The sequence below is a fragment of the Semicossyphus pulcher genome, unplaced genomic scaffold (genome assembly GCF_022749685.1).
Source record: "Semicossyphus pulcher isolate SPU_LCO1_2020_fin unplaced genomic scaffold, fSemPul1.0.p SCAF_20, whole genome shotgun sequence".
In the NCBI taxonomy this organism is placed as follows: domain Eukaryota; kingdom Metazoa; phylum Chordata; class Actinopteri; order Labriformes; family Labridae; genus Semicossyphus; species Semicossyphus pulcher.
Genome location: NW_027211694.1, coordinates 23,648,558 through 23,674,612, shown reverse-complemented (window position 1 = coordinate 23,674,612; position 26,055 = coordinate 23,648,558). Strand labels below are relative to the sequence as shown.

The following is a 26,055-nucleotide window of genomic DNA, read 5'->3' as shown; positions in this document are numbered from 1 at the left end:
TTAGTGTGAACGCTCTCGTGCCCCCCTCCCTCCAGCTCCTGTGCGCGCGGTGCTCTCTGTCGCCCCCTACCGGCCGCAGCCTCTCTCTGCGTGCTCCTCTATTATTTTCCACTCAGTTTCTCGCAGTTTAAAATGGCGGCGTTGAGCAGCGCCGAGTCTCCACCGCCCGTCTTTAACGGAGACACCGCGGAGCGGGAGCCGGGCAGGGAGCGGGCCGTGGAGGAGCTGGGCGCCGGTCTGGACGACTCCTGCACGGCGGGGATCCCCGGAGGTCCACAGGATGAGGAGGTAAGCGCTCCGGCGGCGGGGAGCGGGGCTAAGCTGGGCAGCGGACCCGGGCTAGGAGCGGAGGTAATTGGATGTAAACGTTCAGGAAACACCGGCTGTAGCCCGGATCAGGGGGAGGCAACGCGGGGGGAGGACGGTGCATTAAACGGTAACGTTTTATCTGAGCTGGGGGCTTCAGAGAACTGATGCGGGCAGGGGGGCAGCGTTTATCCGGAGGAGCGATGCTTGTTTCGGGCCTGCTTTATTCCTCCGCTCCTGCTCCGCTGTCCAGCAGAAAGACTCACTGCAGCTGCAGCCTGGTGCGCCAACACCGCACACACACACACACACACACACACACACACACACACACACACACACACACACACACACACAGCAGTGTTGACGCAACAAAGACACGCACACACACCTTGTTGTACTGTTCTATTGTAACGTGCTCAGTTTCTCCTCAGAGGAGGTGATGAGGAGGAGGAGGAGGAGGAGGAAGCTAACTCAAGTCGTGCCTGTGTGATGGTCAGGTGTGATGTAGACACACAGGTTAGTTTTAGCTGTATGAGAGGCTTTACAATCACACACGTACATCAGCAGTGTGCGTGTGCTCAGCATTGAACACACGCAGGTCTCCTCGGTGTGATGCAGGTCAGAGGCCTCTCTGCTGGACCAGGACAGCAGCTCCAGCTCTCAGGCTGCAGGATCACCACACACACTACACATCATTTGAACATTGACTTACGACATTAATACTGACAGCAGCTGTTAGAATGCAGCGTCCCCCTCAGAATCCTGTTTCCTGTTTAAGGTCCCAAACATTGTCATCACATCAAGTGTCCCGATCAGCGTCTCTGTTTGACTGTAGTCTAGTTGTACAGTCTGTTTCATGAGACCTTTCAGCATGTTGTCTCTGAATGAGCCTCTTTGACTTTAGTTTGATCCCACTGCTGTAAAGAAATGAAGCTGCACGACTTTATAAATAAGCTTCCTCCCCATGATCGTGTGTTAGCGAAACAAAGTAAAATCAAAATATATCATTTCAATACTTGTAAAATCAGGTGACTGCTGCAACTAGTGATGATGAGCTTTAGTGGTTTGGTCTCTAAATGTAAGAACAAAACGTGTCTCCAGATGACGTCCTGACATCTTGTTTTGTCTCCAACACAAAGAAAAAATAAAAGATCTTCAGTTTTCTGTCACAAAGGAGGAAAGAAACCAAAACATTCACATTTAAACGTCTGGAGGCAGAAAAGTTTGACTTTTTGTCTTCAGAAAAAATACTTTTCCAATTAATCAATTTTCAAAATCATTGATGATTAGTCTCATAGTTGGCAGCTCATCGATCACACGTTTAAAGTCTCTCCACTGACTTTAGGATCGCGCAGCAGAAAGACAGATTGATTTAAAAATGGTGCAGATCTGTGCTGAGGTCCAGGTGTTCCCTACCTGCCTGTTATATAACCCTATGACCCTGATGACATCACTGTGACATCATCAGGGCTGTTTTTTTCAGACCTGACAATTTGTCCAGAGATACAGAAAAACTTTTGATTTTCTCTTCAACTTGATTTTTAATCACTAACTGTTAAAATAAGTGAATTTAAATACGTCTTAGTTTTCAGAGCGCTCTACTTTAATAATAATTCTGTTAAATCTCAACGACGGCTGTTCAAGCTGTCATCTTCAGGGTTTCCAACCATCAGCTGCTAGCATGCTAATATGTTAGCATGTAGCTCTACTGGAGGTTTAATTTAACTGTAAGAAAATAATTTACTGACATACATGATTTTTGTCCATTTTTTAAAGAAACATCACTGTTAACTGGATTTCCTCCCAGACAGCCGCTGACTTCACCTGACTGGAGTTTCACATGAGAAACTGCAGCACGGTCTGACCCTGAGATCTTCAGGTGCCTCCGACAGAGAGCAGAGAGAAGCTCTAAATCTTGTGTTGGAGCCGTTTGATGGATTCAGAGTAGTTGCAGGTTAACTTTCTGTGATTACTCAAGTAATGATCCAGGAACTAAAGCAAGAAGTACAGTGTTCCTCATGATGTCTTCATCTCTGTGAATATGAGCCAATCACCGGAGCAGGCAGATTTAAAATGACAGGTGTGTCAGTCTCATGATCAGTGCAACAAACTGCAAACAGTTTCTGCATCACTGGGAATCCCAAGTCTGTGAGCAGAGACGTTTAAAGTTCACATGAACATCCTGAGGTCTAAAAAAGCCTCTGGGAAACTAGGAGTGTAAATCAGACGTGGCTCCACAACCTGATGTGGTATTTATAGATATCTGTCAATCAATGGGTTTGTGATTGATAGGAGACAACATCAAAGGCCCTGTTAACACAATCATTTCTATCAACTCACAAAAGGCAACCAAGAACTCTTCCAGGCACCGATGTGAGAAACTATCTGCGTTAGTGATACTGAATTGTTGATACTTGAATCAACTCGTGGATCCAGATCATTGTTGTCGTGGAAACGGGCTGATAATCCACAGCGGCCATTTTTATTGTTGCTCTTTGATGTAATTTCAGAGAAGTTGAATGTCAGCGGTCAAATCAGAAAGTTTGAGCTCTGTTGTTGGCCAATCAAATCATGAACCTCCTAAAGACAGGGTGATGTCACAGTGAAGCCTGCAGTTCCTCTGGTGTCCACTTGAGGCTGTTTCCAAAGTGAGTCAGTCCCCACAGAGCCCCATGTTAAAGTGTCCAACTTACTGTCTTACTGTCACTTTATTGGACGAACAGACCGTCCAACAAGTCTGACACAGACTTTACGCTCGGTCACATTAAACTTTTATTTAGATGTTGATTAGCAGCTCTCTGTGTCTGTGCTCACCATACCTGCATGTTAGCTGCATGTTAGCTGCATGTTAGCTGCATGTTAGCTGCATGTTAGCTGCGTGGAGTCAGGACTGTCGTTGGCTTTTCCCTGCAGAGAGGCAGCTTGTAGTGATGTGAGGACCAGTTGTTTTAAGTTACTCGGTTCATGTCGTTAGCCTGCTGCCTGCTCTCTCACAGTGGATGAGGCAAGCGGCTAGCCCACTAGCTCTGTTAGCTTCATTAGTCTGATAGATCAACTCTGATAAGCTACGACCACAAACAGGATCTCACTCTGTGGGAAACACGAGGGTTAGATAGCTCATTGGCAGCTAATGAATTAGACATGTTCACAGACTGTTTAGCTTTGATAACTGTAGCTCCACCCTCTCATCCAAATATGGTCACTTCTGGCTCCAGAAATCCAACATGGCAGAGGCCAATATTCTGAACTCGAGGCTTCAGTTACGCATCTGACAAACCAGCGGGTGACGTCACGGCGGCGACGTTATTTACAGTGTGTAGCTTAAAGAGGGAAGCTGTCAGAACCTGGTCCGTCTGTTCGAACCTGAACGATAACATATGATAAATATATGAATGTGTAAGTTGATGATAATTATTTACTCACATCATTGAACCCCTGGATGATGCTCAACAGGAAACACGAAGAAGCAGTTTACAGTGAATAATTACATAAAAACATTTAATGTTTCAGAAAATTATATTCGACACAAATCTAAACTTTGTTATTTTATCTTTCTAGTTACTATTTACCTTTGCTCAGCTGTCAATCATTAATTTAACCACTTCTCTGCGGCTGCAGGATTCTACTTCAGAGTTACACTTCTGTTTACAGGTCTTTGGGAAATGTAGTTTTTATGTTGTCTTCAGTCCTGTGTCTGTTTGATCTTATGAAGTGATCAGTTGTTATAAATGTTGGGTGTTCTGAGAAATCTGATGTCTTGTTAGTTAATATAAATATGGTGTAATAAATCGTCTCCACTGCGCTCTTATTCTGAAGGGCAGGAGAATCTGATTTGAGCAGAGCTCTGGGTGATGTGACCTCCTGTTGACTGATGATTTGCTGACTTAAACATGATTTTGTTTTAATTCAATACTTCAGTCTGATATTGTCTTTTATATATATATAAATATATATATATATATATATATATATTTATATATATTTATATTTTAGTGTCTGTTCTCCAGTTATTTCGGAAAGTCGACTTTCACATCCTGAATTTCACTTTGAAGACGTAAACAGTCGGAGGTCAGTGGGTCGTGTAAAATGAGGTTTATGTTTTTGTGGGAGGCGTCCTGCTGAGACTCACCTGTGGACTGCTGTAGCTCACTTTCATCTGGCGCAGGGCACACAGTTAATCGATTGGCTGACTATTCTGATAATCAATGAATCAGTTTGTTGATCTTGAAGAATAAAAGTATCTCTGCTCTCAGCTCGTTAAATATGTCTTTCCTCTACGACTGAATATCTTTCTGAGGACGTCCTCTTGCTCTTTCAAAACACTGATTTATCAAAATGTTCTGATCAGACAAATGATCAATGAATCCAGAAAATGATTGACAGATCTGGCGACAGTGGATTGATTCAGTAAGCGAGGGTTTCATGTCTCTTTGTTGTCTGTTTGTGAAGTGAGAAAGTTTTCAGAGAAGAAGCATGAAAACAAATCTGTCCTTTCAAAGTAAAACAAAGGTAACGCAGTGAAGCACGTCCGCTCCTGTGTTCAGTTTGGATTGATCAGTGATTGGGATGCCGTTAATGCAAAGATCTTCTATTTTACGATGATCAGAGGAACAAACCAAACATCTTAACTTAAGTATTCATGCAAAGTTAGTTTATAATTTGACCATTACCTCAGACTGTTCCCACACAGACGTGGAGCCGTCCAGATGTTTTCAGATTATAACCACTTCTCGGGGTAGACGGTGGCTCAGTCTGTGGGGACGTGGGAACCACGTGCTGCAGCTGCTTTCCTGAGCTCTGTCGAGGTGTCCTTGAGCAAGGCACCGAATCGCCCCACTGCTCGGGGTGCATGTCCATGTGCAGCCCCCTCACTCTGACATGTCTCCATTGATGCATGTCCATAGAGTCCTGTTAGTGCATGTGTCTGTATTTCAGGCCTTTGTGTGAGTAGCATGTTTCTTCTTTATTGGCCGATACCGAGTGCCTCACACTAGTGCGATTAAAGATGCACACATTATCGGAGGAAAACACGACAAACAGACACAATTCTGCTGGCACCACACTGTCGTTGTTGGTTGTTGTCACATGATCATTTACCTGAAACCAGCCAGGTGTTTGAGGCTGACAGGTTATCAGATCAGATCAGAGCTCTGACTAAATACCCGCTGATACCAGACACGGCTTTTGAGGCAGCATCTGAGGCTCATTCGATAGTTGTATTGGTATCAGAACAAACTCTATCAAGCAGCTCTGTCCAGCATGTCTGACTGAAGACGTCTGAAATAATGTTAATGACACAACTCTAAAAAGATCAAAACCTCATTTAGCTGTGGAGCTAACGTGGCTAACCCCTCCCTTTACCTCCTGTGAGACCTAAAGAGAGCTCGCTCCGATGAGTCTGTCCCCGGTACCCTCTTCTTCATCACCTCTGCACATCCACACGTCTTGTAAAGCAGGAAACTTTGTGGACTTCTAACCTGGTTGTTGTAAATTTACTGAAAGCGATCAGTAAGTGACCTTTGTTGTGTTTCTCCTGCACAGATCTGGAACATCAAACAGATGATAAAGCTGACACAAGAACACTTAGAGGCTCTTCTGGACAAGTTCGGAGGAGAACACAACCCTCCTTCCATATATCTGGAGGTAGGACCAGTTTGGTTTGACTAAATATATATATATGTATATATAAGTATAAATTGTTCATGTGTTGACCCCCCTGCTGTTCCTCCTCCATCAGGCGTATGAGGAGTACACCAGTAAGCTGGACGCTCTGCAGCAGCGGGAGCAGCAGCTGCTGGAGGCCATGGGGAACGGGACGGACTTCCTGTGCTCTCCGTCTCCTGTGCCGGCTCTCCTGGAGGTCAAGATGGGGGGGTGCGGGGTCGGAGGGGGGGCTCAGGCCTTCCCCTCAGCCCCTAACACCTTAGCTGTCCTGCAGACCCCCATAGACGCCAGCAGAGCCAACCCCCGCTCCCCCCAGAAACCCATCGTCAGGGTCTTCCTGCCCAACAAACAGAGGACAGTGGTACGTACATGTGGAGACGACATGCTTATAGAGACACAGGTCGCATTAAAAGTTTACCGTTGTGAGGGGAATGTGGTAAAATATCTGGTCGATCCAAAGCAGAGGTCAGAGGTCACTGAGAGGATCCAGATTTGAACAGACTTGGAAGTCAGTAAAACTGTGAAGTAACTAAGGATCACAACATGGCATGAAGACAAAAGAGGGAGTGAGTGCAAAGTTAGCACAACCGGTACAGTCACAACGGGAACATTTTGGACTCTTACTGTCTGTGCAGTAGAGGTCGGCAGGTGGATCGACGTCCCGCCCTGTCCTCGACCCGACACACACCTTTACCTTGTGTCCTTGGCGTGTTGGAGCCCTCAGGTGTCCTTGGCGTGTTGGAGCCCTCAGGTGTCCTTGGCGTGTTGGAGCCCTCAGGTGTCCTTGGCTTGTTGGAGCCCTCAGGTGTCCTTGGCGTGTTGGAGCCCTCAGGTGTCCTTGGCGTGTTGGAGCCCTCAGGTGTCCTTGGCTTGTTGGAGCCCTCAGGTGTCCTTGGCGTGTCGGAGCCCTCAGGTGTCCTTGGCGTGTTGGAGCCCTCAGGTGTCCTTGGCGTGTTGGAGCCCTCAGGTGGGCTCAGTCTGCAGCAGAACAGCTTCTTGTGTCGGTCTGAAGCAGATATTCACGCTTATGTAAAGTTCAATGACTGTAGTGTTAGAGTTAGTTACGTCTCCTCTCGCCGTTCCTCCTCTACTCTGCTACTCGGGAACAGAACGCTGCAGGAGCCCCATTTGTCCACAGAGCTGTCAATCATGAGGCCACACCCCCTTTTTATAGCATCAAATAACTAATTAAAAGTAAACTTGTGAGTAAAATGAACACTGTGACATAAATCAGCAGGATAAGAACTAACTATAATGACAGAAACCATGTTTGTAAAAATGTATTTGACGTGTATTTTGATTTTATAGTTTGACTCATGTTCCATCTGTTAACATGGAGGAGGCGGGCTTTATGAGCTATACTGCAGCCTGTCAGCAGGGGGCGATGGTGAACAAAACAGCTCCCTGAACCCTCCCTACCTTTTTAAACTTTAATGGTTGAGTTCTGCTCTGCTGGTAGGAACTCCCATGATGCCAGTTCACAGCGTTGCTGTGATGTGTTCAGGTTTGTCAGTACATTGACTTTATGTTGCGATGCGTTCAGGTACCAGCCCGCTGTGGGATGACCGTGAGAGACTCCTTGAAGAAAGCTCTGATGATGCGAGGACTCATCCCAGAGTGCTGTGCGGTGTACAGGATACAGGACGGGTGAGTCTGTCGCTAACACACTGAACACACGCTGAAGACAGGGCTCTGATAACATTTTTTTTTAAGGTTAGAAAAAGGCCTAATTTTCAAACGGAAAATGTTTTTTTTAGTTGCATTTATTGTCATGAATTAGACTTTAATGATAAAAGCTTCAAGATTGTGGATGTTTTTTTTCTAAGTGGCTTAAAAGTGCTTAAAAAGTTCTTTAGTTTAAAAGCTGAAAGAATCCATTGGAGATGTTCTGCATGTCTGTTTCTTGTCTAAAGGAAGCAGGACTAATAGTCCTACATATTCAAAGCTTGTTATTTAGGCTGTGAGACCAAATGTTCTTCTCTTAAAGGCATCATATGTTAAAGTGTTTAAAGCTCTATATAGACACCAGAGGCAGCTGTAAAAGAGCTGCTAAGATCAAAGTGTGGACGCCGACCAGATCAGCTGGTTCTCATCTTTCAGAGAGTCTGCAGGGCTGTTTAATGTACACATGATCGTGATGGTGGTTAAACCTGCAGCAGTGTGATGTGCACACAGTTCCCCTGACCGTCCACTTCCTGTTTCAGAGAGAAGAAGCCGATTGGCTGGGACACAGACATCTCCTGGCTGACCGGAGAGGAGCTGCATGTGGAGGTGTTGGAGAACGTGCCGCTCACCACACACAACTTTGTAAGTAGAAAGACTCGCATCATGACAGTAGTAAACACTCTCTCAGCCTGACTCCGTCCTGACTGTGTGTGTTTGATTGACAGGTGAGGAAGACCTTCTTCACGCTGGCCTTCTGTGACTTCTGCAGAAAGCTGCTGTTTCAGGGTTTCCGCTGTCAGACCTGCGGCTACAAGTTCCACCAGCGCTGCAGCACCGAGGTTCCCCTCATGTGTGTCAACTACGACCAGCTCGAGTGAGTCTCACACGACCGTCCTCTGTGATGTTTGAAGATGGTTATTCTTCAGAAACACACAAAACTTTCACACTTCCAGCCCGCTCCTCATCTCTGCTGCAGGCTACACGTCACATTAGCTGCTACTAGCATAAAACAGCCCAGTGTTTGATGATAGACGGACAGCTAACTCAGTGCCATCAAGTTGTGTTTAGTGAAGTAATAACTGATGAGTAAGTTCTTCTTCTGCAGCTTGTTGCTGGTGTCCAAGTTCTTTGAGCATCACCCGTTCACCCAGGAGGAGGTTTCCTCTGAGGGCACCACGCCTGTGTCCGAGGCCTGTCCATCACTCCCCCCATCAGACTCCACCGGGTCAGTCCTCCACCCTCACACTCCTCAGAGGAACAAACACAACATGGATGCTTCTCATTCCACCCACACTTCACTGTCACTGCTGTTTGAAAATTAAGCAAAGCTGTGCATCAAAATGTCCTAAAAAGTCTGACTTTCAGTATCAAACTTGTTCCCTCCTAGCTTGATGTGCCACGCCACTGTGTCCCCGTCCAAGTCCATACCCATCCCGCCCAGTTTCCGGCCCAACGAAGAGGACCACCGCAGCCCGTTTGGCCAGCGGGACCGTTCGTCCTCTGCCCCAAATGTTCATATCAACACCATCGAGCCCGTCAACATCGATGTGAGTCTGAGCTCTCTTTGCTGAGCCCCTCCTGCTCCTCCACTTCCTGTTTCAAATGTTCCCGACGGTTTCACTCCAGTAAATTCTGAACACAAGAAGTATTCATATTATTAACCCCTCATCTTCCTTCCTCTCAGGACCTGATCGGTGAACCGGGCTTACCGCGGTCAGATGGAGGTAAGGATCATCGTAAGGATCACTATGTGGCTTTTTTCCCACCATCCCGCGTCTGCGTGCTCTTGGTCTTTTGTGTGTGTGTGAAGTTCAGTCAGTTGTGTTTAATTTGAGCAGTCGCTGAGAGCAGGTTCACTCAGGTCTGTGGGTCCTCTGTCTCACGTTGAGCTGCTTTGCCAGGCAGAGCTCCTCGTCAAATTTCAGGCCTCTTATGGCCCATGGTGTAAAATGATTGGTGGGGTTACATGCTTTGGATGAGAGAGAATGAACCCAGAGTAGTTCAGAAAGCGGGTATCAGCAGTAAATCTGGCACTACATCAAAATATACATCATGAGAGACATTAGATTATTTATTGTAATTAATTCAGTAGTTTATAGCGATGACAGGAATCTTTTATTGTTTCACTCCCGGGTATTTCTTATCGACTTCTTAACAGCAGTCCTAACAGCCTGGATATCTGCAGGACACGTATATGTCATAATTAGGGCTGGAATATTCAACTGTGCAGATATCGTACATATGGAAGGCATTTGGTTTTCAATGTTGGCAGGTTATCATCTACAGACTTAATGTCGCCTACAGACCTACAGGCAGATGATAAAAACTCATTTTCTGTGACACCGGAAGATTAGTTTAAAGAAATAAAGCCATTTATTCACCGATTTCTGAGCTTAAGTGCTCAACATAACAGTGGAACCAGTGGAACATTGAATTTATATATATATATATATATATATATAGTTGTATTTCTCAGTTTAGGTCTGCAGCCCTCAGTTTAATGTGCAACCCTAACTTTTAACATATTCTCAGCTAACTAAGTTACTGATTGAATAAACATTGGTTTAATATAATTCATCAGCATCTCAAATTTTAACGGGCTTCTTTGATCAGCAACAATTGATCATGAGTTGATTGGTGGGAGACGCTACACGATCTACCTTTAAAGTTTGTGTACAGATTTAATAATCAAGATACAAGAATTCAAACAGACCTGGACGTCTGTCTGTTTTTGAATGTCAGACTGAGCCAAGCTAGCTGTTTTCTCCTGCTTCCGGTCTTTATGCTAGGCTAAGCTAACAATAGATATTGTTCTTCTAAAAGGGAAATAAGAGTATTTCCAAAAATATCAGTACAGAAACATAATCCATTTTAAAGTGAAGATTAGGCAGTGTTAACCTGCAGATACCCTGGTAATAATAAAACATGCTAACAGGTGTAGTATAGCTCTCCATCCATTAGCTCAGCTGTTAGTGAGTTGGAGGTGCGAGGGGCAGGGTGAGTAGCAGTGATGGTCTGTCTGTTTCTCTTTGCCCTGCAGCCCCCCCGAACCACCCCGCCCGCTGCTTGAGGAAGCACCGAACACGGACCTCAAGCCCCCTCCTATACTCCTACCCCAATGACATAGTGTTTGATTTTGAGCCCGAGCCTGTTTTCCGAGGTAGTTAGGCCTCTGTGTGTTACTGTGACCTCCATACACCCCTACCCCACCCAACCCCCACCCCCACTCCCCACATCCTACCCCCTCCCTGTGTCACCTCCACTGTGTGTCCCCCACCTCTCTTTTACCCCTTTATGTCCTCACATGCTCTCTCTACCACACACCTGACAGCTCACAGATCTCACCTCTACTCTGATCAGACACGACTCTTTCTGTGGATGGTAGTTTGATTGCTAATTTATTAATCAATAATAGATTAATATCATGATAGCATACGTCTGAAAATACCTTAATTCAGGTATAAACAGTTGAGACAGTTTGCAAAAGCAGGCTAGCAGAGTAACAGTTGAAATAGTTAGCTAAAGTAGGCTAATGGATTAGCGGTTAAATAGTAAAGTGAAGAAGGCAAATTCATTAATGGTTGAAACAAGTAGCCTTCAGTAAACAGTTAGCTTAAGTAAGCTAACTGAAAAAACTGTTTGAATAGTTAACTAATTTATGAACATTTAACATAGTAAGGTAAAGTAGGCTAGTGGATGAACAGTTGAAATAGTTAGCTAAAGCCGGATACTAGATGAATGGTTGAAATAGTTAGCTAAAGTAGGTCATGCATGAACAGTTGAGACAGTTAGCTAAAGTAGGCTAATGGATGAGCAGTTGAAAGAGTTAGCTAAAGAAGGCTATTGGATGAGCAGTTGGACGAGTTAGCTAAAGAAGGCTAATAGATGAGGCATTAAAATAGTTAAGTTGGCTAATAGATTTTTGGTTAATCAGTTAATAAATGTTTTAAATTGTTAGCTTATAAGCTAGTAGATGAACAGTTATGTAAAGTAGGCTAGTGGATGAACGGTCAGAATAGTTAGCTAAAGCAGGCAAATCGATGAATGATTTAAAAAGTTAGCTAATGGATGAGAACTTCTTTACAGCGTGTCAGCTGCAAAACAGTGGACATAGTTAGCTAAAACTGTGGGGAGGGTTGAAATTAATAGTTGGATAAACAGCTAAAATAGTTACCTTAAGTAATTTATAAACCGGTACCGGATGAACGGCTTAAATAGTTAACTAAAGTAGGCTAATAAACAGTTCAGTTAGCTAAAGCAGGCTAATGGATAAACGTTTGAGATAGTAATGTGAAGAAGAACTAAAGTAGGCTGAAGTATAAACAGTTAGCTTAAGTAAAGTAGCTGATAAGATGAGATACGCTTTATTGATCCCCCACAGGGTAAATTTAGTCGTTACAGCAGCTCACAAGACAATAGTTTAGTAAGCTAATATGTGAAGAGTTACTATAATAAGCTAAAGTAGGCTAGTGGATGAACTTGAGACAGTTAGCTAAAGCAGGCTAATGAAGGAATGGTTAAAATAGTTAGCTAAAGAAGGCTGATGGATGAATGGTTTATATAGTTAACTAAAGTAGGATAGGTTGATAGCTAAATTAGGCAAATGCCGTTGGCTTAAGTAGGCTAATTTATAAATCATTTAAATAGTTAGCATAGAAGGCTTATTGATTAAAACAGGAGAAATAGTTAGCTTAAGGAAGCTAACTCTTGTAGGGGATAAACCATTTAAATAGCTGGCTAACAGTAATACACTAATGCTAACGTGGCAATCACTGAAGGGGTAAGTGAATGAATCTGGGCGGGCTGCGGGGGAACCTCAGGTCTAAACGCTCGTGAACAAGAGATCCAGATTAATGAACCATTAACTGCCATCCAACCAGTACCTCACCTCTCCTCTGCATGTGATCACACACAGCTGATACAGACACTTCTACACCTGTCCACACCTACACCTCTTCTTTCTTTACTTTCACCTCCTCTTTATCAGTGTACTCTATCCACTCACCTCTCTTCTTCTATTGTTTCCCTTCTTCCCCCTCCAGGCTCGACCACGGGGCTGTCGGCCACGCCCCCCGCCTCTCTACCTGGCTCTCTGACCAGCGTAAAGGTCCCACCACAGAAGTCCCCATGCCCGCCGAGGGATCGCAAGTCGTCGTCCTCGTCTGAGGACCGCAGTAAGATGGTGAGAGATCATCACAGTTTTTAAACATGTTCCTGATGATTATCTGTGTGTCTGTTCTGACTTTACATCCTGTGGAACAGAAAACTCTGGGGAGGAGGGACTCCAGTGACGACTGGGAGATCCCAGAGGGTCAGATCACTCTGGGTCAGAGGATAGGATCCGGATCCTTTGGGACCGTCTTCAAGGGGAAGTGGCACGGTGAGCCGGATACTTTACTCTGAGACTGTACCACCAGGTCACAAATCAGAACAATTAAAACAAGACACTCCAAGATGCTCCATTCATAGCCTGCGTAGACACTAAGGCCAAACCAAGACCCTCTGGTCTTCAGAGGATTTCCTGTTTGCATCACCAGCTGTTCCTGCCCTTACCCTTGCGTCACCAAACGCCACTCCTGTCGCCTAGCAACAGGGAGCTAGCTGGCTTACTAGCTAGCATAACTAATATCAATAACTTAACCTGTTATTTTAAAGATCATTAGTTTCAAGGGCCCATTCCAACTTTTGCATTCAAAGTGTATTCCTCGGCCGTCTAAGGTTCCACCATTTCATTTGAGTTGGGGTGCAATGAATCGTGAATGGGCCGTGAAGGATGCACCCGATGGATCCTACATGGCCCGGGAAAAGGAGGACGCATTTGTCAGCCGCAGCTGAAGGAGCCTTTGAATTAGGACAGCCTTCAACGCGCCGCTGTGACGCAAACACAAATGTCCTTTGAAGGATGCAGCCCCTGGATTGGGTCACAGCTTTTATTACTTGCTATAACATTGGTAAGCAAGAGAGCCTAGGTTAGCCAGCTGGCTATAACTTAGCCACTCATGGATCATGTGTTGGGCCTTCCTAACTTAAGCTAAAACGGTAATCTAGCCAGAACAGCCCTGAGAGTCTGAATGAATTAGCTGACATATTCACTCAAGACCCAAATATGCTACGTTTGATAGCCAGTAATTAATCTCAATTAGTGTGCAAGCTAAGATTAGCTAACAAAACCTGACAAAGGTGCTGATGTTACGCTTGTTTTTCCCTGATCCTTGTCACATTCCCGTTCGGGCAGAAGTGCTTCACTGGATCAAACTTTTCGTCCTTTGTGATGGACTTCTGACGTGTGCCTGTGGCTGACATTAGCATTTGTAAGCTAACGTTAGCTGGTGTTGCAAACTGTTTGTGCTGTTGGAAGGAAAGAATGTGATGTATACGCACTTCAGAGCCTCTCAGCTTCCCAAGTCCCTCACAGATTCATAAGGCGTCATGCTTTCAGAGGCAACAAGAGAGATGGGGCAGGTCGGGTAAGGTTTACACCACGACCCTCTCACACATTAGTGATGAACGGTGATAAACCTAAAGCACTAGTCCAAGCAAGTATTAACATTCCAAGTTTGTTTGACCGACACGTCCTCCGTCTGCTCTCAGGTGATGTTGCAGTGAAGATGTTGAACGTCACTGCTCCCACACCGCAGCAGCTCCAGGCCTTCAAGAATGAAGTGGGAGTCCTCAGGTAACGTCTCTACCTACCCTTTAATAAAGGCAGTGTATAATACTTTCTCACCTTTATTCAGAACACCTGCAGGTCTGTAGTTTGATCGACTTGTCTGTGTGTCTGTGCACCAGGAAAACGCGTCACGTGAACATCCTGCTGTTCATGGGCTACACCACCAAGCCTCAGCTGGCCATCGTGACGCAGTGGTGCGAGGGCTCCAGCCTGTACCACCACCTGCACATCATCGAGACCAAGTTTGAGATGATCAAACTGATCGACATCGCCCGGCAGACCGCGCAGGGCATGGAGTGAGTTCATCCTACTGATACTACATTACCCAGAGTTCAACCTGTTTTCAGCTTGTTTAATAACTGACCTGTTCTGCTCCTCAGTTACCTGCACGCCAAATCCATCATCCACAGAGACCTGAAGAGCAACAGTATCCTTCTGACACTTTGTCGTGTTTAACACGTCCTGTTCAAATTGATCATCGTGATATATTTGGGATTATGTAGCAGGTGAGCAGGGCTCAAACCCTGACAGGTGAGCAGGGCTCAAACCCTGACAGGTGAGCAGGGCTCAAACCCTGACAGATGCAGAAGGCCTGCATGTTTTAGAAGCAGAGTTTCTCCTTGACCTCGCCTCCTCAGATATTTTCCTCCACGAGGATCTGACGGTGAAGATCGGTGACTTCGGTCTGGCGACAGTGAAGTCTCGCTGGAGCGGCTCGCACCAGTTTGAGCAGCTGTCCGGCTCCATTCTGTGGATGGTCAGTGCTCCGGTTGTTCTGTTAAAGTTAATTAAACAAGTTTAGATATTCAGGGTCATGTGACAGTCTTTGTGCCCCGCTCTCTGTCTGTCAGGCTCCGGAGGTGATCCGGCTGCAGGACAAGAATCCGTACAGCTTCCAGTCCGACGTTTACGCCTTCGGCATCGTTCTGTACGAGCTGATGTCCGGAGCTCTGCCGTACTCCAACATCAACAACAGAGACCAGGTACGAGACGTCAAGCACGTGTTTTAAGACTCTGAATACAGCTCAGTACGATACATTCCTACAGCTTGTGTTTACTTGGATCGTAGTGTTCAGAATAAAAGTGGTGAGACGTAAACAGATAAACGATTCCCGAACACAGAAACAGATCGTCTCCGTCCACAAAGAGTTCAGCTGAGTTTGTGTCCTACAGCTTTAGCTCCCTCTAGCTTAAAGAAATGTTCATCATTTGTAGGTCGTGATCTTAAAGTATTTAACACCACAAACAAGAAATAATAGTGCAAGTAAATCTTCCTTAAAAAGGCTGGACGCCTGTGATCAGGTGAAGGTGAACTGACTGGAGAGCTGCTGGTTGTGTATCAGTGTGCCTTTGAATCCAGTGAACAGCAGGTCTGCCCCAAAGTCCTCCCATATATCTGTAACAAGCTGAAATAAATATTTAACTTTTAATAAATATTTACGTCTCTAAAGAAACAAAATGATTATTTAAAGAGAAAACTGTAAAAGTCTGTTCCTCACCCGTCCTCTCACAGATCATCTTCATGGTGGGTCGAGGTTACCTGTCCCCTGACCTCAGCAAGGTGCGCAGCAACTGTCCCAAGGCCATGAAGAGGCTGATGGCCGACTGCCTGAAGAAGAAGAGGGAGGAGAGACCTCTCTTCCCCCAGGTGACACTCATGGATAGTTCTGTTATGTTAAAGACAGACGAGCAGCAGCTGGATGAACTTTCACCTTTACTTTAACATCCATTTAAACACGCATCTATCAGTTAGACAGTACAGTCACATCTTCTCTTCTCTTTAACCTCAGATACAGCATCTGTCTGTCAACGCATCACTTCCTCCTCAGATATTTCACATTAAAAGCCTCCTTGCAGTTAATCCCTTACTGTCCTGGGAGGCTTTTAATGTGAAACATCAACAGGAAGTTTCACTGAAGCTAACGAGAGACTGTGAAACATCTCGTGTTAGATCAGATTAGTAACCCTCAATGTTTTCTACCTGTCCTGTATCAGTGACCGACCTGTACCTGTCCATGCAGACCAGCTGACATGATGACATCATTGTTTTTAAACAAAACTCTAATAACAAAAACAAACAAACAAAGATGGCGTCTTATTTTAACACTCCTTTATGACAGGTGTTTGCTCCAGTCTGTGATGATTGACTCTTTCACCTGCTCTCTGTGGATGTTACCTGTCTTCACCTGGTCTCATCCACTCTCAGATTTCAGTCAAAGGGAGCATTTATCAGTTTTGCCACCAGAGGGCCTCAGTGGTTTACAATGTGGGACAAGCTGCTTAACCAGAGCAGTGTGTGTTGTTTGGTTGTGGTGCCCGCTCTGAGCTGACAGCTGACCGCGTGTCCGTGTCGTGTTCTCTGTCAGATCTTGGCGTCCATCGAGCTGCTGGCTCGCTCGTTACCCAAAATCCACCGCAGCGCCTCGGAGCCGTCGTTAAACCGAGCCGGCTTTCAGACCGAGGACTTCAGCCTGTACGCCTGCGCTTCACCCAAAACCCCCATCCAGGCCGGGGGCTATGGTGAGGACACACACATGCACGCACACACACACATACGCACACACACACACACGCACACAGACACACACACGTTAGCAGATTCCACACAAATGCACCTTTTGTTGCTGTTTAACTGTTATATTAAAACTATGTTAAAAGTTTGAGAGACTGTTTGAGCTTCTCAATCGTCATCGAATCAGCCTAACAGGAAGTTCACAGGATTGAGAGGCCGAACAGGTTCACTGTTCCTCTGGTTAAACTGTCTCTCTGTCTCTGTCTCTCTGTCTCTCTGTCTCTCTGTCTGTCTCTCTGTCTCTGTGTCTGTCTCTCTGTCTCTGTGTCTGTCTCTCTGTCTCTGTTCCTTTTCAGGAGAGTTTTCAGCGTTTAAGTAGGAGCTGCAGGTCCCTTCAGTCCATCCCTCTCCACCTCTCTAAAGTCTCGTGTCCACGTGGTGGATTCATCCATTTCTGAACAAACTGAACAAACAAAGAATGTGCTTTTTTCTTCCTCTGTCCACCTGAAGGGGGCAGCGTCCCTGCAGTCCTCCCACAAACCGGCAAAGAGCCACTGCGGCAGACCAAACCCAATTAGGAAAACATAGAAAATAAGACTTTTAACGACACTAAAGGAAAGAAAAACTACGACACAAAGATTCCAAACCAAAAGAGGTTCAGGAGGAGAGCTGCCTGCTGGAGGAGCAGATGGAGGACAGACGGAGGAGAGACGGAGGAGGAGGAGTCCCGTCACTTCCTGTGCAGGGGAGGCCGGGCCGCTGGACTGCACTTTGAGCGACGGCCAGGCGTTAGGCCGATCCCGACATGAGCTTGAAGGTGTTACCCTGAAGGAAGACGACTTGAAAGACATTTTTATTTTTCCATTTGTTCTCATGTTACAGATTTAAGCTAGCAGCTGCTGCTAACGCTGAGCTTTTCTTTGCAGCACAAGCCTTTGCTTTCTTTGTCTCTACGGGCTGACTCAATCCTGCAACAGCCTCACTTTTCCTTCTCGTTTCCCCCAAACAAGTCAAACACCTGAGACGGAACTGCAGCTGAAAGTCTTTTCTTTTTCTACCTTTTCAAAGCTCACGCGGAAGCTAGAGGAGCGTTTTTTCTTTCCAGAGGAACAGTCCGGAGCCTGAGCGGTTCACCGCAAGGAAAACTGCTCATTTGTTTGGTGATGGAAACTACTCCAGGGTTTTTCTGTCCAGCGTTTACACCGAGCCGAGGAGCGTGTACAGGACCTGCAGCTTCTCTGAGCCTCGACGTCGTCACACTTTTCCACGTGCATGTTGTCATTTTCCTTTTCTTTGCTCATGTGGCTTTAATATTTGCACTCGGCTTCAAACGGGACCCGATCGTTGACGCAGCAGACTGACGGCTGCAGATTTCCTGCTGAACGGACGATTCCCACCTTTACTTTCTCGACACACACGTGCACCTGTACTCTTCATTCCAGCGTGTGTTCAGGGTCGTAGGTGTTTCTCCAGGTTTATTTTGTTCTCGTCGATGTTTGCCTTTTTCTGTACAGGCAGGCCTGCAGATATTTACTTATTTATGTGAGATTTCTTTTGTTTAGTTTACGGATTTACTTTCAGAACCGCTTTATTTGAAGCTATCAGTCTTTCTTTGGACGCTTGTTTTAGTCTCTTTGACTCGTGTACTTGCACTTTGTGGAGATGGATCGAAGCAAACGAGCGACTTGCCTTTTTCTTTTTTTTAATGGAAGAATAAATCGTGACGAGCTGACGACCCAAAATTCAGTCTCCAGAGCTCGAGCTGTGAACATGTGCAGGAAGGTTCAGGACTGTGTGAAGGGACCGCGGGCCTGATGGATGGAGGCTGAGGAGGGACAAAACACATCCGTCCAACACTGACAGACCGGTTCTTCACTCTCACCGAGGATCATGTTCGTCTTTCCGTCATTGAAGCAGCTCCACAGCATCACACGGGAAACAGGAAGTCTGAAGTGTGTCTGGACGAGATGCTCGATAAACGTGTCGGAGAGGAAACAAACTGAAGTCTGTGTGCAGCCGACAGCTCGTGGTGAAGGCAGATTATCAAGGAAGTAATGGTTAGTTACATGTTAGAGTTCTGCTGCCCCCTAGTGGCCAAAAGAAAATGAATTCAAGCTGCTGCAAACCTGCAGGAATGAATATTTTAACTCTATAACTCCACATCGACGTAGCCTGACGCTGGATGCTAACCCTGGAAAGTCTTCATGTGTTTCCTCATTCTGGCTGTTTGTCACTTTATCAGAGTCAGTGCAACGTTTATGTTGGTGAATGAAAAGGTTTCTACAGGACGAGGTTTGATTCTCATGTGAAACCAGCTCCACATTAACTTGTTTTCTTCTAAACCACCACGAACCAGAGCGAACACAGAGACAGGCCAGACTGCTGCTGTTGGACAGAGCGCCTCACACTGAGTCTGTGAACAGGAGTTAGTAAAGACGACGCTTGTGCTCACATGAAGGCGTCGGCTGCTGCCGGGGTGAGGAAAAGAAAATAGAGCAAAGTTAGGAGAGTTCTGCAGATCCAGACTCGACCTTTGGCGACCTTTGATGCAGCAGCTTCTTATAATTCAAACTTATTCAAACATTAAAGTTTTGATTGGTAATCAGTCATTTTAAGACCTGAACCGTCTCCTTCCAGCAGGGACGCCTGTCAGTCTCAGGTTGGTGTTAGAACACCTGATGTGTCTCTAAAGACCAGCCAATAGCAGACGCTTACGTCACTTCCTGTTTCACCCGAGTGGCTCCACAGACTTTAGTTTGCTCGACTCTTCTTCTACCTGTCCGTCACCTCTCCTCAGACGCAGCAGAGAGGTTACAGGTCAGGGTCAGACTGAGACGCTGTCGGCCTTTTATTAAATATCACATATCACCTGGTCGGGTCATGTGACTCCTCTGAGGGTTCACAGCGTCACTCAGCAGCTGCTGACGTGTCGTCGAGCCTGACAGGAGATGTGAACGTGTTCAAACTTGGAAGGTTTTCAATAACGATGCATCAAAATCCTGTTGGAGGAAAATTCAGTTTGAATCTGATTTTTTCTTCTTTCTGACGTTTATTTGGAGCTTGTGGCTGAAATGATTCCCTTCACGTAGATTCAGACTTTCAGTTTGCTCCTCGACCGTTGTCATTCTGGATCCTGGAAACAGCCGTCGATAAAACAACCGCTTTGTGAGATTGACCTGCTTGTTCCAGAGAGTTTGACACTCGAGTCGAGTTAGAGGACTGAGTGGAGGTTGTTTTGTCAGCTGCTTTTTCCCTGCATCATCGTCACCCTCGGTCGGAGCATCTCATGGCCTTCGTCCTCCACAGCATCATCAGTAACGTGTTCAGAGCGCTGTATTTATTCTCCTGACTGATGTTTAATTTATCAGACGTATATCATCCTCCTCTCCTCCTCTTCATCTCCAAACCTTTCTTTAAAACTTTCTCTTCTTTCTTCTTCTTCGACATTCCTTCCTCCTCCTTCTCCTCCTCCTCCTCCTCCTCCTCCTCCTCCTCCTCCTCCCTGCCTGCACCTTAGACCCGACTCTTCCTCTCCTCATCATGAAGAACTTACAGATGTTTTACTTAGTTTTTTTGTTCCACGTGTAAATATGTGTACAGATGAAATCCTGTCAGTTTGCTAGGAGGCATGGAGACTTCAAATGTAACAAATATAAAATGTTGAAAATAAAGAGGCCGAGGGCGAAACGAGGTTTTGATAGGCAGAGAAAGTCTGAGACAGACGGTGGAGTGTAAAAATATTTAAGGCTGTATCATACGGAGAAAGAGCTTAATGTATTTGTTGTGAATATGAAAAACTGATATATTAAAGAAGTGCATGAAAACTGTAGTTTGAGTCACGAGTCGTCTGTTTGAGGCAGGATGTGAGCGTCCACACGGGGGCGGGCTGTGAGCGTCCACACGGGGGCGGGCTGTGAGCGTCCACACGGGGGCAGCAGCAGCTCGCTGTGTAAAGCTGCTGCTGCTGCAGACACACACACAGATACAACACTGTCATACTGTTCACTTTCATGTGGTTAACTCAGGCGGCGTCTCTGCTTTGACCTCCAACCATCAGGACGCAGCATTTTACTGAATGAAACCTGACTGTCCCAGAGGGAGCATGAAACACATAAAGACATCAGTGAATATACAGGACATCCCATAATATACATGAAATCAACATGGAGCATCATGTGCTAACTGTGAAGGAGCAGGTAAATAAAGGAGCTGAATGGTGCGTGGAACAAAGGACGTGACGCCTCTTTCAGTCCACTTCCTGTTCCTCCTCCTGCTGGCTCTTTAACAGATTAAACACAAGAGAAACTATTAAAAACAAGGTTTAATTCATTTTTAAAGTGTTATAAAATGCTGCTTTAAAAGCTTAAATGTCTTTTTTTCTGCTAAAAATATTTTCTGTCAGATTTCATTCACACATTTCAGCGTCAGTGAGCGCTTCTGTTTCAGCACAGCAATCAGTCCACCTGCATCACAGAGATGCTGATTGTTACACAGGTGTGCTCTGAGCGCTTTCAGCTGCAGTCAGCTGTTTAAAGGGGTCATGTCACTGGATACTCTGTCTCTCATGTTTGTGTGTTTATTGTTCACAGTGAAAAAGTGAAAACTGCTGAATGTTTAAAAAGGTCGCCTCTGCAGCCGGCCGTCAGAGCAGCTGCAGGTTTCTACGTACAACCATTGGCTGAAATCGACCAATCGTCATTCACCGTCGTTCACCTCAGGCTGCCTTCTCACACAGCTTGTAGTCAAGTTGTCAAGATTTCAGCTCCACTCTGACCCCTGCTGGTGATTCTGGCTCGTACATGATTTTGGCGCCCCCTGTGGACGAAGCCGTGCCTCTGATCTCTGTGCTGATTGTGTCCTGTTCATGCTGAGGTGGTGTTTTTCTTTAACAGTCACGTGTGTCAGTCACTTGAAATGTTTGCCCTGTAACATGTTCACAAAGGCAGCGCGCAGGTGATCGCTGCGTCTGGAGGGCTCGGTGGGTCAGAAGGAGGAGCCAGTGGAGGTTCTGGAGGACGGGGGTCATGTGTTCACGGGAGCGGGAGCGGGTGTCTGTCGGGTGGCAGCAGTCGATTCTGGATGTGATGAAAGCGCTGAATGTTTGAGAAGCATTTTAAAAGAAGCTGTGAACCATTTAGTCAGAGTTTAGTTTCATCCTGTGGGGGCTCTGATATGGAATAAAAAGCTTATCTATGTGCATATGTTTGTTTATATATATACATATAAAGATATGACATTTATAGAGTTGTAACCTTGAATGAAGTGAAATAAGTTTTAAAGGCTTCAGAGTCACATTAACATTCTGCAGAGTTACAAAGATCTGATCATCCTGTTCAGCTCTAAACGTCCCTTTGTAATCTGTTCAGTGCTGTGTCGTTACACCTGCAGACACCTGTGGCCGTCTGTGAGTCAAACGTTATCAAGGCTGTAAATGTTAAAACAAAAGAACTGGTGATTCTCTGTTTGGAGGAGCATCAGCATGTCTGACGCATTTCTGCTCTGAAGCTGCAGGAGTCACCACAGAGCTGCAGGACAATACACACACACACACACACACACACACACACACACACACCTACACACACACACACACACACACATTAATACACATGAGATGACTCGGAAAGTTGGCGTGCGTCTGAAAATGGGATCCAGCAGAAATTAATTTCACGTCGAGTCAAATTCATTTATTTGAATTAAATAGATGTCGAACAGAAGTTATTACTCTCTCTCACACACACACACACACACACACACACACACACACACACACACATATGAATAAAAAGATAACTCTACAGTAGATAAGGTGAATCATCATGCTGTATGTTCTGTATATGTAAACATGAGTGTATCATGTGTGTGTGCGAGTCACACCATGACCCGCCTCACAGCCGGCTCCACCTCTGAAATATGATAATGCGCTCCATTAAACATATTTACAGCCTTCATAAAAGCACAGAGGCTGCACGTCCTGCGCATCATATTTCCCATTTATCACCGGCGTGCTTACAGCAGGGATACCTTTATTTATATGACAGTATGTAATAGCTGTAAGATGCTAATCCTCCCACACAGAGCAGCAGATGAAACATCTGTCAGGGAGGGAGGAGGACGATGAATCACGCGCTCCCCTCCCTCATATACAGACCAGGTGCTCTTATATGAAAGCCCAGCGGAGCAGATCACAGGACAGCCGAGCAGGAAGGAGGACCTCTATACAAATATAAATAACATAAGGACAACACAGAGTCTCTCTTTATTAAAACACACAGCAAATGAAGTCAGTCTAACATGTTTCATGACCTATAACCAAGCAGGAACGTCCAGGGCCGAGACATGAAGCCAGAAGTTTAAACAGCTGCAGTACCTCTGGTGTCCACTTGAGGCTGCCTCCAGCAGTGAGTCAGTCCCCATAGAGCCCCATGTTAAACTTTACAGCAGAAATAAACATGTTTACAGCCTGGTACAAAAAACTGTTTGGGTCTCTATAGCTCATTTCTCTCTTCATGACAACTGTACGGGGAGAATCTTTATACAGCTCACCTGTTTACATTATATTAAGGCTTCATTAGGGGCGTGGCCTCTTTGAGTGACAGCTGGGAGCTGCTAGCTGTCTGCTAGGTGTCCCCTCAGCTAACTCAGTCACTGAACGTAACCTCTGGGCCGTGTTTGTGCTGTTGGAGCCTGTTGGAGATTTGTTCATGTAAATATCAGACAGATAATCTGTGTGTGCGCTTTATTGGACGAACAGAGCGTCCAACACGTCTCACACACTGTTTTACACTCCCTCACATTAAACTGTTATTTTAGTTTATGATGTTGGCCTGCAGACCGAGCGAGTTCGTCTTCTCTTCAGAAACTAGTGAACCTGTATTTGTTAAAGTTTCATCACGGTGGAAGAGGAGAGCTGGCTCATTCGGACGCTGGCATGTTTCCAGCACCTGAAGGTTGAACCTCTTCAGTGTTTGTTGGATTGTATGAAAATGTGAAATCCTCCAAACTCCATCCGTCAGTTCGCCCGATCACCACACTCACTTTTCTTTTCTCTTGTCTTCCTCTTCCCTTCACTTCCTGCAGAAACTCCTCTCACGCTCCCTGGTGTTCCTCCTCCTCTTTCTGCATCTCTCTCTCTCGCTCTCTCTCTCTCTCTCTCTCTCTCTCTCTCTCTCTCTCTCTCTCCGTCCTTCATCAGAGATGCTCTGCAGCTCAGCCTCGGGGCGTTTCCTCTCCTCAGTGATTTATTGTCTCTCCTGCTTCTTTGGATGCTCTCAGCTCCTCCGTCTGCAGAGGAGGAAACTTCCACCAGCGGGACTTCACTGTGCCGTTCACCATCCTCTCATCCACACACCGCACATCTCTGAGCTGCTTTCTATCAAACTTTTCTACTTAAACATTTTTTTTTGTTGCATGGCAGCAAAAAGATTTTTGGACAGCTGACCTCTTCCCCCCGTGTTCTCATCCTGATGTTAAAATGTAGCCCGTTAGTTTCCCTGACACGTTCTGAATTCAGTAAATGATTGTACACGTTGTACCTCTCCGTCCTTCTTTATTCTGCTGCCTGTTTAGTGTCCATGATGCACTCTGTCCTCTGTAATCAGTGTTCACACACGCTGCAGACACAATGAGCTGCACATATGAAACTTATGAGCCTCATTATCTTTATCTCTGTTAGCGTTCAGTGGACCTTAATGCTCGTCTGACTGCACAGAAACGTGTGAGCAAAGTGCTGCTGTCAGGGAGGAGGAGCGTGTTCTTGATGAGACATGCTGACGATGCTGCCTTCATCACACGGACTCATCTCTGTGCAGACATTAAGAAATATGTCTTCTTTTCTATATTAGAACATTTCTCACTTCAGATTTTGAGATGAGGCCTTTTCAGTGCAGATCCTGAAGAGAAGCGGACGTCTCAAAGACGACTAGAAGCCAGCGTTCACGTGGCTGAAACAACTTTGTTCCAGACGGAGAAAACTCACGTGAAAGAGAGAGAACGTGTTGGAACGCTACCTGCCAGCAGAAACATGGCCGACTAATCGAACTGTTGTGTGTTTAGTTCTGTGTGATGGTGTCCTCTCTCTCTCTCTCTCTCTCTCTGCTGCTCTCCCCTTGGTGCAGCAGGTGATGAAGCTCACCTGAACCAACTTGCCAATCAAGGAGAGCATGACGAGCAGCAGAGAGGAGGCAGCCAGATCAGGTGTCAGACGTTGACTGCATTAGTGCTTGCTCCTTCTGTGGAGGGACGGCTTCGTGTTTCTTTTGCTCTTTGAGGTTAAAAGTTTGGATAAAAATAAAGATCAGCTTGTCTTTAGATGGTTTTTAAAAGAAGCTTGTTTTGTGTTCTTGGTTTAATAAAGTCCTTTAAATGAGCTGAAACTTTGTTCCTTCCTTCACCTCAGTTTTATAATATTATGATGTAAGTTTGAATTGATGTCCACCTTTGGTTCCATGTCTGAAAACAAGTGAGCTAAAGGTATATCTGAGGGTTGAAATGTTCCTGTGCAGCACAAAGTCTACAAACAGTTCTCAGCATGTTTTTTTCTCTGAGCAATAAAATACCACAGATGTTCTGTGTGGCGTCCATGTTGTTTCCACATTATAACTCAAACCATGAGAACACACCAGAGTCACTTCAACGATTTACAAACACTGAAAGTAGCAGAATTTTGTTTTAGCAGACTTTTATTTTGAAAAATCTACAGGAATAAGTCCAAACCAGCGTCATAGCCTGAAGGCCTTTGCACGCCGAGTTGCACGTGAAAGAATAAGTAGGACCTCGCGGTGTGTCAATCACGTTGATCACGTTGACACGTCGTCATTTCAGTTTTTCTGTTTTTTAGCATCTGTCAAAAAAACCTTCAGAGAGCTGTTTGACTGCAGAGCAGCGTCTTATAAACTTGTTCATTCTGTCTCCCAGGGCTTCATGAGTGTGTGTGTGTGTGTGTGTGTGTCTCACACTATTGTCCAAAGCGACACATCTGAGAGTTGATGCAACACAAGCAGTGTTTTTTCTTTTTTCTTTGTGGTTCCAGGACCTCTGACCCCTGACCTCCTGAAACACACCTGGAAGCGATCAGGATGATCCTGCAGCTCCTTGATCAGCAGGTGAAACTCTCCCTGCTGACGACTTTTCAGGATTGGATGTGCCCAGTGTTTTGGTTTCTGTGTGTGCAGATTTTGATCAAATAAGAGATAAACGAGCAGACTTGCTGTGCAGAGGCCTCTCGGCCGTGTTT

General features: G+C 45.5%; 1 protein-coding gene across 2 annotated transcripts; it reads left to right on the top strand.

Moving 5' to 3' along the window:
* The first annotated feature begins 132 nt into the window (after positions 1-132).
* braf (B-Raf proto-oncogene, serine/threonine kinase) lies at positions 133-19,497 on the top strand. 2 transcript variants are annotated; one of them, XM_069670780.1, is made up of 20 exons: positions 133-288; positions 5,851-5,952; positions 6,047-6,334; positions 7,517-7,620; positions 8,178-8,280; positions 8,364-8,512; positions 8,744-8,863; positions 9,026-9,185; positions 9,323-9,362; positions 10,679-10,798; positions 12,681-12,820; positions 12,901-13,018; positions 14,230-14,314; positions 14,428-14,604; positions 14,689-14,735; positions 14,947-15,065; positions 15,160-15,291; positions 15,822-15,956; positions 16,675-16,828; positions 17,177-19,497. In XM_069670780.1, exons 1-20 carry the CDS (start codon positions 133-135, stop codon positions 17,197-17,199), a joined length of 2,472 nt encoding a protein of 823 aa, XP_069526881.1. In that variant the 3' UTR covers positions 17,200-19,497. The 2 variants fall into 2 exon arrangements, with proteins under 2 accessions (XP_069526881.1, XP_069526882.1); XM_069670781.1 differs by lacking the exon at positions 10,679-10,798.
* Positions 19,498-26,055: the final 6,558 nt, after the last annotated feature.

Coding starts and splice junctions, on each gene's coding strand:
- braf (XM_069670780.1), top strand. CDS start 133: ATGGCGGCGTTGAGCAGCGCCGAGTCTCCACCGCCCGTCTTTAACGGA. Junction 14,605..14,688: donor CAGACCGCGCAGGGCATGGA/GTGAGTTCATCC, acceptor TCTGCTCCTCAG/TTACCTGCACGCCAAATCCA. Junction 15,957..16,674: donor AGAGACCTCTCTTCCCCCAG/GTGACACTCATG, acceptor GTTCTCTGTCAG/ATCTTGGCGTCCATCGAGCT.